This window comes from Dermacentor variabilis, chromosome 1 (assembly GCF_050947875.1).
Source record: "Dermacentor variabilis isolate Ectoservices chromosome 1, ASM5094787v1, whole genome shotgun sequence".
In the NCBI taxonomy this organism is placed as follows: domain Eukaryota; kingdom Metazoa; phylum Arthropoda; class Arachnida; order Ixodida; family Ixodidae; genus Dermacentor; species Dermacentor variabilis.
This window is the reverse complement of record NC_134568.1, coordinates 51,773,731-51,789,346: the sequence shown is the minus strand read 5'-3', so window position 1 is coordinate 51,789,346 and position 15,616 is coordinate 51,773,731. Positions and strand designations below refer to the sequence as shown.

The window sequence follows — 15,616 nt, the reverse complement described above, 5'->3', positions numbered from 1 at the left end:
TGGTTAAGTCTTGGTTTCACTTTGCTAACCTTTGATTTATCTAATTATTGTACTTACGTATACAGTCATCGTTAAGCCAGGGGTGACGGCTGTGCCCAGGTCTGTGGCTAGGCATGACTGTGATTAGGCTTGGGTAGACACGCATCGTTCGATGGTGCGACGCCTGTTTGCCACAGGGAATGCGCAAGTGCTAGACATGCAAAGAGATGCTGCGAACATGCGCAGCGTTGAAGTATGAATGGACAGGGCGCAAACGCAGTCGCTACCTTGATCTTGATGGTGTGACGCCTGTTGCATTCTGGACCCTCTCCAGAGAAGCAGCTAGCTGGGCAATATCTGCAGGGTGGTCAGACGCCGCTTGGTGACGATGGCTCAAAGCCGCCTGCTCCTATGCAATGCTCAGAGAAGATGGCCCAGCCTCACTGTCATCCATGGCCAAGCTCGCACTGACTAGGCGAGCATGGCGCTCCTCTTAGCCAGGTGCGCGGTGAATCACGTGGTCAGGCAGCGACCGAGCTGTGGAGAGCGCATGCGCCAAGCCGGCGGTGGTGGCTAGCACAAGCGGCTGCGGCGGTGCTAGGCGCGGCTACGGCACAGCTGCGGTCAAATGAAGGTCAAAGTCGCGGTGACTGCAAAACTTGGATCTACGAGGTTATAAAGCTATCGCTTCAAAAAAAAAAAAAATGAAGGAGTCACGCAATCCTCGAGCTCTGGTATGGGAGAATGCAGGGAAGGAATTACACTTGGAGAGGCTAGGCAAGGCAAGCAGAGAGAGCGTATATATTTGAGGTTAAGCTCACCTCCTGAAATCATAGGTTCGCGGCATTGAAATATTCATATCGGCTATTAACCCTTTCAGACGCCACTTTATCTCGTTGATTCAAAACTTGGTTTCACCACATCTCTTGCATCTGCAGAATCATAGAAAGTGTGCAGTTGCAGAAAAGATTAAGAATTTTCAATTGTTTAGCGAGTTTTGTCAGGTTTACAAAATTTCGACTCCATGCGAAAACTCACTACCAGAACATCAAATATGAGAACATGTACTACTTCATGTTTTGAAAGGCTTGAAAAGCACTTATCCAGCCACTTGAAAATTATGCCTGGTGAATGACATTGTAAAACACAATGACACAAGTGAGCCCACTACATAAAAAGCATACTGACACATTCTAAAACCACCCAACCGTCTACCTTCCCACTCATTTTGCTAAAACATTCTGCACATTATTCAAAATTGCAGCACGGTTCCAATAGTAAGTGTTTCAAGATGCATGAAACACATTTTCAATATCATTACTTTCATCAGTGATTTTGCTGTTGATGCACTATCCTGCTTTGCACAATTGTGTAGACAGCGTCTCAAATGGTTAATAAGCCGGTATGAAAAATGTTTGCCGCAGAACACTCCCTAGAAAACGCGTAACAACTTTCAGCTTATAGCCAAAGTTTGTTGTGTGGCCCGGTGAGGGGTCTTTTAAAGAAATGCACATTTGCGATTTTATAACCAAAAGTTTTCACATATGTATAAATCATGCAGTTGCTAGTATTTTTCGTGACCATAAGAGAAAGGCATCTAAATTGCACAAAAACCTGAAAAAAAAAAATATCAGCGTCATTGAAACAACTTAAAACTTTGTTGTAAAATATAAACGAAATTTCTCGCCACCCCATCTAGTAGTTTTTTTTTAAATTTAGTGATGCCATCCTTGACTAATTGGTAGCCCAACTATTCAGAGTGGAACCTTTACATTGCTTCATTTTGTCAGTTTTTTTCTTTACATAGTCTTTTATAGAGTGATGTAAGTGTGAAGGATGCCTTCTTCCTCTTCCTTAGTGCATTTGTTGTGGCTGTTGTAAGCTTGGGGCCACAGCAGGGCCCATGCTATGTTTATAGAAATTCCTTCTAGCTTTTCATTTTCTGACGTATTCAAGAATGGTGCTAAGAAACGGTATAGTTAATAAAACATTTAGCACCCAAAATTTGTTCTCATACAAAACCTGTAACTGCATACTGTATCATATATGGTACAGCAATTAATGCTTGCCTCGCAGAACCAGCTGAACGATTCTCTTGTTGAGTATGTTACAGGTTGATAAACAGCAAACACCCTTGTATTTTTGTGTGCCAATTTCAAAGGTAAAAATTCTCAAAATGGCCTGTTCATTTACTAACTTTTTGTATGTTGTGTGAAGTGCTGCTGCCAGATATTCTGGCATCAGCACTTATTTTCATGAGTGCTTTCAACAAAAACATTTTTTTTAAGAGTTAGGGTTGCTGTGCATTTTATTGTTATACATGACACAGATTCTGAGTAATTATCTAAAATTTTCTTTTTGGCTACCTAATTTTTCTTTATGCATGTTATATATATGATACACCATGTTGTGGGTGGGTTAATTTGATTATTCTTTATTGCATCTGCACACTTTTTCTTCGTTTTTTTTTCACCCCCCTTTCTTAAACAATGTTTTATTAAAAACTGCTGTAGCCTATTTTTTATCTTTTAGCCACATGCAGATGGTGTAAGGCGTGTGAACCCTTTGTGTCATAATTATACTCTGGCTGTTTTTACGCAGGCCTCCAATGAGGATGAGCCCTTTGTTGGCTGTGGTCGTGGTGGCCGTGGAGCACTTCTCTTGGCTGCCTTGCAGAAGCAATCCAGGCGCCCTGGATCTGATGGTGCCACAGAAGCGGCTCCCCAGGTATGCAGTTTCTGATCCCTACACTTCTTTTTTTTTTTAACTTTATTAGGGCATGAGAAAAGTATAGTTGTGTATTTTATTTGCTCCATCGCACAGCATTTTAGAATATTGGGCAAACAGTGAGGTGAAAACATACACGAAAGCAAACATACAAGAAGGCACGGCACTACACATTTGCTATACATTGCTATATGGTGCTATACACATTTTACTTTTCCCTGGTCCGATTTCAGTGTTTCAGCAATGCATTCTTCTTTTTGTGTCATGTTGTACCATATGTACTTGCGTAATGATCGCACCTCTGAATTTTGTCGTCGATTTTTTTTCTCTTTCCTGCGTAATGATCGCACCCTGAACTTGCCCCAGCGATATGTTGTGTACTAAGTCTAGCTAATGATGATCACGCTTATCATCTGTCGAATGCCACGTGAATGATTCTTCAAGACATACCAAACGGTTTGCACGCACCAAACAGATTCTTAACCAGATGCCCCATTTCATTCCTTTCATCACTTTCCGCACTTACATGAAAAAAAAAAAAATCTACAACCAAACTTGCCTTGGCTTTATTATTTGTAGGCTTTATAATGGTTGTGGTCAACAACAACAAAAAAGGCGTCTGCACTTGTGGGCACGGAAGAAATTGCGAGCAGCAGCGATAGTAGCCACGTTTAGATCGATATGTTAGAAGAGTACCCCATTCATACGCCGACGCTTGTAACACAACTAAGATATTCGCCCACCCTTAGCGGAAACATGCCATATTAGGATAGTAGTGAAGACAAATGCCGCAGTTTTCGCAGCATGCCTGCCATGTGTTTCTATGTCACTGGCAGCTAAGCGCACCCATCTCTGTTTCTGTCCCCTCAAAGTGGACATGGCTACGTTATTGCTGCAGACTTGCCGATGTTAACGATATTCATTACTGATACGGAAGAAACTGTTTCGATGCGTGTAATGTACTCATGAGAAGAAAAAAAAAACTTGTTCAGCTTGCTTAGCTGGTCGCCATTTTTGTTTTGGTGTCCTGCACTGTTACAGCGGCAGCTGCTTCATTTTTCATCCCGCAGCAAATGCGGGATGAAAAAAACTGAAAAAAAAAACATGTTTTCAGAATGTAGGAATTGTGAAAAATTAAATTTCTGTTCCTTCAGTCTGGTCTCAGATGTCAGAATTGAAGGAAGCATTGCATAGTGAGCACTTAGACCTGTCTAGTCAGGAATGGAAGTGGTGCGCAATCGGCAGCAACATGCTGCTGCTTCAGATGTGTGATCAACAAACAAGATGGCAGCCACAACATGGTGGCCACGACATTGCCTAGCATGCTGCAAAATGTGTATCTTCTGCTCCAAAATAAACAATCCCTGCTCCAAACCTGCTCCAGTGTGCCAAATTTGCTGCTCCCAGAGCTACTCCAAAACTCCCTTGGCTGCTTCCATTCCCGATAGTGTGCCCTCACGACTTTTAGTTGTGTACCTTGGCAATGACTAAGTTTAGCTCTTTAGTAGGTTTCCATTATTTGAAACACTTTCGTCATCATGTGTGGCATTGTGGATGAACGAAACATGAGTGGGAAAGTGGAAATTAGAACAAGCAAGATCGAAAAGGTGGAAATTAGAACAAGCAAGATCGAAAGGTGCTTGAGGTGCAGTGCATATTTGTGGGGTTGATTAGAAACAACTTTGTGTGATGCACTGTTCTTTTAAGTGAAAGTGGATTGTTCCCTTACAACGATTTCCATCGAGAAAATTATTTAAGTTCCGTTTCCATCTCGTCTGCTTATCACAGGCTGATAGCCCTGATTCAGGCCGTGGAAGCGGCGCATCATCATCGAGCCCAGATTCAGGTAGATCAAGTGGCATATCACTGTCGCCCACACTCGATTCGCCTGGTGTGTCTCCTATGCCGGTGATGGGCCGTGGTGCCATACTTGGGAGCATGATGGCACGCCAGCTGACTCCAAGCCCTTCAGAGCAAGCAGGAGCCAGAGCAGGTACAGTACTGCAATGTCATTTCTTTTGCGCAGCCAGTGTTATTCAATGTGTGCTGATAATGACTGTGGCCCTTTAACAAGGGTAGTCTATTGGCTCAAATGTTCAGAATTGCTCAAGTTGCAAATACATGTTGGTCAGGCGCCCTGCAAAGCTTTTGGGGTCTTTGAAGCAACCGCAGTCGGCTTTCGTGCATGATAATTGGGCTCAATCGCATGTGAAAAGGATCGATGCGTAAATTGTGTGCAGCACTGGAAAGCCACTGGGATAACATGTAGTGCTCACTGTGCAGTGAAGCATCTTGTATGTTGTGAAGCATACTGATAGTGGCTGGTGTAAACCTGACACGCTGGGTATGCCCCATCCTGGAACTGAGCACTGAGTAGTTTTTTCCTTTTGCTTGGGCTGATGTTGTTTAGCAGCCACATGATAGAGGGGGTGGGTGGGAGGGGAAGGCAGAAGAGGCAGTAATGCAACCAGTACAGTCGACGACCGATTCGGAAATTGGACTCCACGGGGAACGTCTGAATTATTGAATGTCCGAAAAAAATGACTGTATCCAAAAAGCGTCAATTTATTTACATTTTAAGGCCTGTGTGCAAGGAACAAGTGGCCGATGCGTTACTGCATGCACTGCCGCTTATGTGCAACCAAGTCCATCTGTATTTCTGCCAGTTTTGAGTTTGTAAAGGCTAAAGCCCCTCCATACACGTTTCCGCCGACCAGGTTAAGTACCGCCAACCTGCCCTCCTCCTCCACGCTTCTCTCCCACTCACCCCCTTTGCTTCCGGTGTCAAGTGGAACTTGCGTAGCTGCAGCTTCCTGTTCCGAGTAGAAGTGACACTTTGTTTTTTAGCGTTGTTTACTTTTGCGCCGCTGGAGAGGCTTTAATTGCACGAGCTGCGGTTGAAACTGTGAATGCGATTCCATCCAAGAACCACCGCCTACTGTAACCAGCAATCTGCTCGTGTTCGCTGCTTCGCGTCAACCTGCGATGGGTTGTGGCACGAGCGACAACATACAGTGGAATGTAGTGTCTGGGCGCTTGGAGACCACTGCCGTTTTTCGTGCATTTGGACAACAGCGACCGCTAACTACTACTTCAGCGGAATGCAACAGCTTGTCCCCTTTGCATTTTTCTTATGGTGACTGCCACAGCTCTGCTAAGCACGCGCGGGTGTCTCACCATCGTCTAACAGCAGTCAACGCGGAAATTCCCGCAGCGCAACTCCAGGAAGCGGAAACGCTGGAACCGGAAATTTTTAAACCGAAAATACCGGAACCGGATTTGGTGTGAGGGGAAAAGGCGGTGCACAACAAAGGTTGTCGCTACTTAAGAAAGCGGCGGTGGCGCGTAGATGCAGGGGCTTTAGTAAAGGCTTGAGTCAGATCCGCATGTGGAAGGCTCCGGAGCACATGGCACATCATCATCCGAGCCAGAGTCGCTGTTTGACGTTGGGAGGAATTGCTCAATTATTTCGTCATTGTTCAGTTCGGCACACGGCGAAACCATGCTGTCGACGTCTGCAAAATCTTCAAATCTGCACACCGCTGCCTAGCAGGTCATCAATGATGTCAGCATTTGAGCTTGTCGTAGGTGGCAGTTCAGCCTCTTTAGTTGCGGAGTTGGGCTCATTTGCACTCGAAGGCACGGTTGGTGCCATTTGACATGGCCTATCTATAACTTCACGAGAAAAGCTTCTTGGAGCCAGCAGAGTGCTGTGTGGAACGCAGGCTAAATAAACAAGCACAGCATGGCAGTACGCTGTCTGTAAGGCAAACTAAACAGAATGGCGATAGCGGCCATGCGTGGGGGTGCTGAAAAAGGATGTGATGATTACGATGTTGATGTGACCTCACAAGTCAGGCAAAAAAGCATCATCATCATCAGCCTGGTTACGCCCACTGCAGGGCAAAGGCCTCTCCTATACTTCTCCAACTACCCCGGTCATGTACTAATTGTGGCCATGTCGTCCCTGCAAACTTCTTAATCTCATCCATCCGCCTAACTTTTCTGCTGCCCCCCTGCTACGCTTCCCTTCCCTTGGAATCCAGTCCGTAACCCTTAATGACCATTGGTTATCTTCCCTCCTCATTACATGTCCTGCCCATGTCCATTTCTTTTTCTTGATTTCAACTAAGATGTCATTAACCCGCGTTTGTCTCCTCACCCAGTCTGCTCTTTTCTTATCCCTTAATGTTACACCCATCATTCTTCTTTCCATAGCTCGTTGCGTTGTCTTCAATTTAAGTAGAACCCTTTTCGTAAGCCTCCAGGTTTCGGCCCCATACGTGAGTACTGGTAAGACACAGCTGTTATACACTTTTCTCTTGAGGTATAATGGCAACCTGCTGTTCATGATCTGAGAAAGCCTGCCAAATGCACCCCAGCCCATTCTTATTCTTCTGATTATTTCACACTCATGATCCGGATCCGCGGTCACTACCTGCTCTAAGTAGATGTATTCCCTTACCACTTCCAGTGCCTCGCTACCTATAGTAAATTGCTGTTCTCTTCCGAGACTGTTAAACATTACTTTAGTTTTCTGCAGAATAATTTTTAGACCCACCCTTCTGCGTTGCCTCTCCAGGTCAGTGATCATGCATTGCAATTGGTCCCCTGAGTTACTAAGCAACGCAATATCATCAGCGAATCTCAAGTTACTAAGGTATTCTCCATTAACTCTTATCCCCAATTCTTCCCAATCCAGGTCTCAATACCTCCTGTAAACACGCCGTGAATAGTATTAGAGAGATGGTATCTCCCTGCCTGACGCCTGTATTTATTGGGATTTTGTTACTTTCTTTATGGAGGACTACGGTGGCTGTGGAGCCGCTATAGATATCTTTCAGTATCGTTCCATATGCCTCGTCTACACCCTGATTCCGTAATGCCTCCATATATGAATACAACAATCAAACCCTGGCCAAGATTGGCATTGCAGTTAAATCTGAGAGGCTTTAGGTCCGTTTAATTCGCCTGCACCACCTGAACCAGTTCACGAGGTGCTGCACCCTGCCATTCGTTTCAATGGTGGAGTAATGGCGCCTGCTGAACCATGCCGTTCATTTCAAAAGGTGCAGGGCTGGTTCATGATTTTACTGCACCCACTCCATTGTCGGTGGCGACTTGGTGCAGGCATACAGATGCGAAGCAGTGTTGTAGCAGACGACGCAGCACACGAGCACGAGCGCCGTTAAAACCTCGTTTATGCACGTCTGATGTGTCTAAGCAAGTGTGGTGTGTATTTACGCCCCAGTAGCCGATCATACCCACAGTGCAGGACTTCTCAAGCATACGCATTCCATGCACGTTAGTCAGACAGCATAACGCCTGCACAGCGTCTGTACCTTGGCATCTGTTTCAAGTGTCGCGCTGTGCCTGCACCGCAGAAATCAAGCTGCACAATTTCTGAACTTCTCGTGAACCGCCGTGAACCGCCGTGAACTGGTTCACAGTGGTGCAGGTGAATCGAACAGACCTTTAGAACGATGATCAAGGCAAGGGCCTCAGTGATTACTGTCTAGCAAGTAATCTCTGAGGCCATACTTGATGTCTCATCGAGATTTCCAGAGGAGATAATGGCGGCAGAGTTAGCGTGCGCAACAGCCATGGATAGAGTCGGGATAATGGAATGTAGAGCTGGTGACTGTCTAAAATATTGGTCATCTCTACACGTTAAGTCTGCGGGGCCATTGGCGGTGCTGTGAAGCTGTCTGAATTATCGAGCATGTCCAGATTATTGGTGTCAGATTTATTGGTCGGCTACTGTATTTTAGTCGTGTAACATATCTAGTGCGTTGTGCTGTTGCACATGAAATGCTGTTAGAGAGACCGAAGGCAAAGAAAGGAGCTAAACATAGCATGGAACTAAAGCACAGGGCCTCCGTGACTGCTGCATGAATGCACTTTGCTACTTTCTCACGACTTGCCAAGCCTCCCGGATTACAGGAGACTCCCAGATTTTGCCTGTTACTTCCGGCTGATGGGAAAATCTCCCGGAAATTGCAGTTGTGCCCCGTTTCTATGCACATCCAACACTTCGCCTGGCCGCATTGGCAAAAAAAAAAAAAAAATCAATTCAGTTGGAAGTTCATGGCTCACAGCATTTTTAAGAAAGTACAGTCGAACCCGGCTATATCGAACTCACAAAAAGACTCCTATCAGTTCGATATAGAGCATAATTCGATATAAGCCTGCTAAATAATTGGATGTCATAAAAGCACATACCATTTATAAAATCACTTTATTGATTAAACTAGCTTAGTTTCGCACGAAATAGTCCTGCATTTTCTTCTGCTTTGGCAATTTCGCTGCCTGCGACGCACGCACTTTTCCACATTAAGGAGTCAGAGCAGCTGAGGCCGCAACTTTCCGCATTCGCGCAGAAGCACCGGACTAGTGCGAGCGCACCAATCATTTCGGAGGATGTGGGACTGTCATTGCTTTCCTCATTGTGCCCACTTTCACTTCTGCTCGGTACGATGTTGGCAATGTAGTCTTCGTTTTCGGGCTCTCCCGTGGTTGCGACACATCATTTGCGCTCACAAACTCATCCACCGTTGATTCGTCAACAGCTTCCGGAAATTCTGACAGTTCGCTCCAAACTTCGGCAACACTGGCAACGGCTTCGTCGCATTCATCAGAATTTACGGTCATCACCGAGCACGCGGAAGTCGGCACGGCTGAAGCAATTTCAGATTTAACCACTCGTACACGGCCGTGCGTACGGGTCGGGCGCCACGGGCACCGGGTCGCGAGTTTGGACGCTTTAGCCCTAATCTCCCCCTTATTCTTCAAGATCGTGCCGAGTGTGCTCCTCGGAATCTTGTGCTCTGCGGGGACATCCGACTTCTAACCGCGTTCGACACGATTTATGATTGCGAGCTTCACGACGAAAGGCAAATTCTGCCGCTTCTTCACGGCAACACTGCGGGAGAAGGCCTACAAGGCGCACACAAAAACAGCGAGACAAGTCGCACTTTCGCCATCTTGCGCGACGAGGGCACAAGAGCATCTGATTGGCTGTCTGAGCAAGCGCTGTGGGCGGGCCAGGATCATTTTTTGCAGGGGGGTACCGGCGGCTCGTCTGAGGCAGCGCGGTCGGGCGCGGTAACGGTAGGGAGAGCGGTTGGATGGAGCCGCGCAGCCGGTTTTTCTCCGCCACCGCGAGGGAAAGCCAACTTCCGGGGGCACTTTCCGCCGCTTGACGTTCGATATATCGGGTGTCGCTGCTATTTTTGTTCGATGTAAGTGTAATTTTTGCGATATATACTCATTGTAACTATATCGTGTCCAGAAATTGTTCGATATATAGAATAATTCGATGTAAACGGGTTCGATATAGTCGGGTTCGACTGTAGTAGGGAAACCTCGCATGCATTACTTATTTCATCAATCGAAGTGGTGCTCCTCACGCCGACGGACCTGCTGGGTGCCCTAGTTGCCCTAGTCTCATTCAGCTAGTGAGCAAATGCCGCGTTCAACAACTAGCAACATTTGAACACCCGCCGTGGTTGCATAGTGGTTTTGGCGTTGCGCTGCTACGCAATATGTCACAGGATCAAATATTTCCCCCTACGGCTGCATTTCGATGGGGATGAAATTCAAAAACACCCGTGTACCATGTATTGGATGCATGTTAAAGAACCCCAGGTGATTGAAGTTAATGTGGGGTTTCCCACTATGGTGTGCCTCATAATTAGATCGCGGTTGTAGCACGTAAAACTCCAGAATTTAATTACTTAAATTTTGAGAATATTTGAAGGCACTGTCAGCAAAATGCTTGGAGCGCCAAATGCTTGCAAATGTGAGACCTTGCTGTTCATGTAGTCATTTGTAAATCTGTAAATGAAAGTATAATCAAATTGTTTGTGTCCAGATGCACTGTTAGCACTTGGAGCAGAGTTGAAGCGTGGAATGAGATGATGGTGGTGGCGCAAAGGCATCTTTCATGAATTTTTCACACTCGACGCATAGCGAAGCAGTGCGCACACTTATGTCGCTGCTTCGAAATGTCTCTCGCATTATTGAGTGCTTGAACAATCAATAAGTCGTCCCCCTAGAGCAAATTTGTTCATTTCTCGATGCCTCCTTGATCAGTGAGAGTGGTGGGCAAGTAGTGTGCGCCATGTGAAATGAGTGATTATTAGAAGATAAAGTGAAGGCCAAAGTTTATTCCTGTTGTTTTGTTGTTGGCATTTTTCTTTTGGAATACAATACTGCAGTTGATTTTATTTGAGAAAGGAATGCCGGGCCCAAGCAGATGCCATCAAAATAGCTAATGTCACAGCAAGCTAGTCCGAGAACTTCAGCCAGGTGTCACCACCTTTCTATCACTTGTATGTCTTTTCTGACTTTACTGGTACAGTCAAAACCCGTGATAATAAAATCCTGTGACAACGAAATTCTCACAACTAAATATTTTTGTATACCTGGTGAATGCCCAAAGGATTCAATGCATTTCGTACTTCTCAACAATGAAATCTCACTGTACTACAATCCTGTACCAATGAAATTTTCCGAAATGTAACCCCACATATTAACTACTCGGGCAAGGCTAGCAGGCTCCAAAATATGCTCAAATGTGATTGCGTTGCACTAAAATTTCGTAAAATACCAGCACATAACACTTGTGTGGGCGCCAGCATTTTTGTTTATAAAAACAACCAAGCGCTGGAAGCAATCGCGTACGCTGGAAACACATCCGCCATCTTGCATGTTGATCGCCTGTTTGAAGTAGTAGGCATGTTGCTACTTGCATGTGACAATGGTTTTTGCGCACTTATAATAGTGCAGTGCATAATGTACGCCTCAGGGAGAAATATGCAGCAAAAACAAAGAAATCCACGTCCAACCAATGTGGAATTGTTTATGGTGATGGAGATGGTGGTCGAAGCATGGAGTGCCATGCATCGGGGTGTGATTGAGCGATTGTCCGGGAATGCGCATCCCTTGTGGATGCCATGCCAGACGTAGACTAGTGTGAAGGCGCTGTAAACTGTAAATACGAGGTACTATCACTTTCGTTCTCTGCACCGGATGTGTCAGTGCCTACGGGCAACAGCGTGCACTGCAGAAATGCTGATGAATATGTGGAGCGCTGTTGCTCTGTATCCGGTGCCGAGTTACGCAAAAGCAGAGAGGAAGCTGTAATTCTCGTTATTTTGTAAATTGTTAACGCTCGTAGTGGTGAAAGCCTTCCGAATTCTTCCACAGTGCGGCCGTGGTGTGACTCACGTGAGACATGCTCTTCACTACCACGCACACATCCCGATTATTTTATTACCAGGGGTGCGATCGGGGATCATTGTTTAGAGTCACTGTAAAAAATTTCAGAGTACTGCAAAGGTACGCAGCATGCCAGCAACAGTGGGTGGCGGTGGCCATATCCCTTTCAGACTGCCAATGCACTGCCAATGTGCATTGAGTAAGAGACTGATTTCCCCCTGAATTTTGTGTTCCGTTTGGTGAAACTGGATTATTTTTGCGTGTTTCTTCAAGTGGATATCGCAAGTAACACCGAGATATAGATGGTAATGGATGTACTGTGTGGAAAGCGACGGAACTGCATAAAATGTGCGGCGATGGTTTCGATGCTCGTGAGCTCTCCGTGTCACTTCATGGACTTAGCCTTGCTTCAAGTTCTATGTCCAGGGAGCTGCAAACATACTTGCATTCACTCAATGAATTTGCTTAAAATGTTTACTTGCCAAATGGGCCTTGATGTTGAGCTTGCGCTAAAGAGTGCAGCTTGAAACTGTATGGAATGTGTAGTTGGTGTTCAGTTTCAAAGTACACAAGCAAGCAAATGTAGATATTGCTTACTGCTGGGCTGTTTGACTTGTATAATTGGAGTGAAGTGTACGCAATAATTTTTATGTTGATTTCTAAAGTTGCCCTTCACGTATCGGGGATAAAACGCCAGTAGTCGCAGCATGCAGACAACTTCGTGTGTTGCGGCTTCTAGCGTATTTGTGAATGTGTGCGTGTGATGTTCTCATTGATTTGTCAAATAAGCCCTCTGAACACAATGCTCCGCATTATAATATTAACAGCTCTTCGTTCACATGAGATGCAAGCTTGTTTTCTTATACGGGTATAAAAAATATGTATATGAATGAGCTTTTTATAAAATATTTTTGTACCTTTACGTCAAACTTATAGTGCGCTTACTTTCAGAACTTTTAGTGTGTTCTGGAATGTTGTTCTTGACGTTGTCAGTACTTAACAGTGCTATGGTTCTTATCAAAGCCTGCTTATCTTCTTCAATCGTACTCATTCTATTGCAGATCCTTTAATTAGGTCATTAAGAAGAGAAAGTATATTTTAGAAAGAAGTCTCCGACTTGCTTTGTGTTGTCAGCAAAATTGGCACCTTAAGAAAAGCATGCAATCACAAAGTAAGATATGGAGACAAAGAACAGACATTTATTTCACAACAGTAACATACAGCACTGGAGGAAGTCTTTATTGCAACACGGAAGTTTTCACACAACAGAAGGCATTCGACTGTAAAAACAACAATCTAGCTCGACGGCTGTGTTTAACATTACAACTACAGAGTTAATTGTGGGCAAACAAGGGAAGCCTCAGCCCAGAGTCAATGGTTTGACAAAGGGATCTTTGTCAGGTTCTCCTTGGCTCCCTGTTCCTTGTGTGTCACCTGAACCTTCTGTGTTAGCAGGTCGACGTTTGCTTGCAGTGAGTATCAGAGTCATTGTTTACGCACAACACATTTTTGCTCATGCTGAAAGTTTGTTAGTGAACCAAATATAAAGGGAAAAAACTCACGCATGTGCAACCTAACAAAATTCCAAAAAAACAAACTCCCAAAAACCGCAAGCCATAATAATGGCCCACCATAAACAATGTAGTGAGTTCAATCCGTGTGTGCATCCAGGAAGTGTATTTCTTTGGTGGTTAGCACTATTGATGCCTCGGTTGTGCATTTGTTGTCCTTTTTCCAAATCTAGCATACCTCCGCTGCCAAGCATACTTTCTCATCTTTGTAACTCCAAAGAACACGTGTAGAATAAAAGATGGTGTGTTCTCTGTGTGTTCTGTGTACTACGCAGACAAAAAGCCGTGGAGCACGCAAAGTAACGTTTAACGTCAACTCACCACTCTCATGTTAGACTAAACGTTAAGAAATTAAGCTATTGCCATCAACATCACTGCCGATTGTCGTCAATCAAAGCAACCAGCACAGAAGGCTTCGCTTACATCAATTTCCACAGTGCGTGTGATCGGCATCATTTTTTTTTTAAGATAATTGATTCGCTGTGTATTTCGCTAACCCCTCCCTTCTCTTTTCCATTTGAAGGTGAACAGTACTCCTTACTAATCAAACTGGATTAAGTCATTCATTTTATTTTTTAACATCCTTACTAGAGACAGCATCGGGCAACATTGTGCCAGCCTGTCTTGACATAAAACAAAGTTCTGTGTCACTCAGGTAATTTTGCAAAGGCACTCACGGGAAACCTGAAAAACCGGGAATTTGGAAATGTCAACTTGGTAGACACCCTGAACTACTATTTGCTGCAACCGTTGCGGAAAAAACTGCGACTGCTGCTGATGCGATCATGGACAGCGACCTTGCGGTTCTGAAAGCATGGGGCTGACGCACGCACTGAGTCAAAACTAAACTACCGTTTACTGCAACTTGAGATGATACCGCCGTCGCTGTCAATGTGATCATGGATGGTGATTATGCAGTTACGAAGGCACGCTGCCGACGCACATACCGAGCCAAAACAAAACTACTGTTTGCCTCAACCGCTGCGGACGAACCCGGGGCCGCCATTGACACAGTTGTGGATGGCGACTACAGTTATGAAGCCACGCGGCCAACGCGGTTATGAAACATATGCAAGTATATGCAAAAATAAAGGCTTAAAAGGCATGAAGCATTCTGGTGTTAATGTCATTCATGTGAGAGTTCCACTGATGACTATGGCAATGCAAACTCCGCCGCTTCATTTTGGTGGACGCTAATGCAGTTATTGCTCCTTTGCATCGCACATTTGCAGTGCTCCGCATTCGCCGAGCTCAGAGAGTTGTCTGAGTGAGATGATGTGCTCCCATATACAGTCGACTCCCGTTAATACGAAGTTCACGGGGACCGCAAAAAACTTCGAATTAAACGAACTTCCAATTAAGCACAAAACACAAAAAACAGCACTTCATTTGTGGCGAAATCGAGTATTTTCTCTAAGAAAAATAGTTGGTCATCTTGCTTTGCTTCTTCTTGCCGAATCTCGCTGCTGAAAGCAAGTTCTGCAGGCTGTAGATGTGGCGGAACGCTTCTTCCGCGTTACCTTCAGCGGCAAAGAAGTGCTCCGCGAGATCAAGGCCCGCAGCTACATCGGCAAGCCTTAGGTTGCGGCTTGCCTTCAACGTCATCGTCGCTTTCCTGGGTTGCTTCCTGGGGCCGAATAATCTCTACAATTTCGCTATCCGTCAGCGCACCGCACGTTTCGACCGCCTTGTCTACGGCGACGTAATCTTCAAAATTGACGTCCCCGAGAGCATCACCAAAATCAGTGCCGTCAAGCTCACTTGTTGACGCTTCCTCCGCTGAAATTTCAGAGGCATCCTCTGAAGAAGCTGCCACAAAAGCGCAAGCCCTGAAGCAGTTTGCAATTGTTTCTTGCTTCACACGATCCCATGCACGCGCCAACATGTGGATGGCACTAAGCAGGCTCACCTCGTACTTTGTGGAGCTATCCATACACAAAATCATGCGCTCGAGGAGGTGCCGCCTGTACAGGACTTTAACATTCTTGATGATGCCTTGGTCCATTGGCTGCAAAACAGCCAGTTTGTTTGCAGGCAAAAATGCGAGGCGTATTGCACTCAAGGCTGGCACATTCACGTGAGCACTGCAGTGATCGACAAGGAACAACACCTTGGGG

The 15,616-nt window shown here is 45.3% G+C and overlaps 1 protein-coding gene across 1 annotated transcript in view; it reads left to right on the top strand.

Annotated features, from left to right (window-relative positions):
* The window catches only part of LOC142577884 (piwi-like protein 1), a 157,418-nt gene that overhangs the window by 10,768 nt on the left and 131,034 nt on the right, over positions 1–15,616 (top strand). The window contains exons 2-3 of the mRNA XM_075687316.1: positions 2,581–2,706; positions 4,495–4,699. Of these exons, the coding sequence (XP_075543431.1) occupies positions 2,581–2,706; positions 4,495–4,699 (331 nt within the window). The remainder of the gene's footprint in view (positions 1–2,580; positions 2,707–4,494; positions 4,700–15,616) is intronic.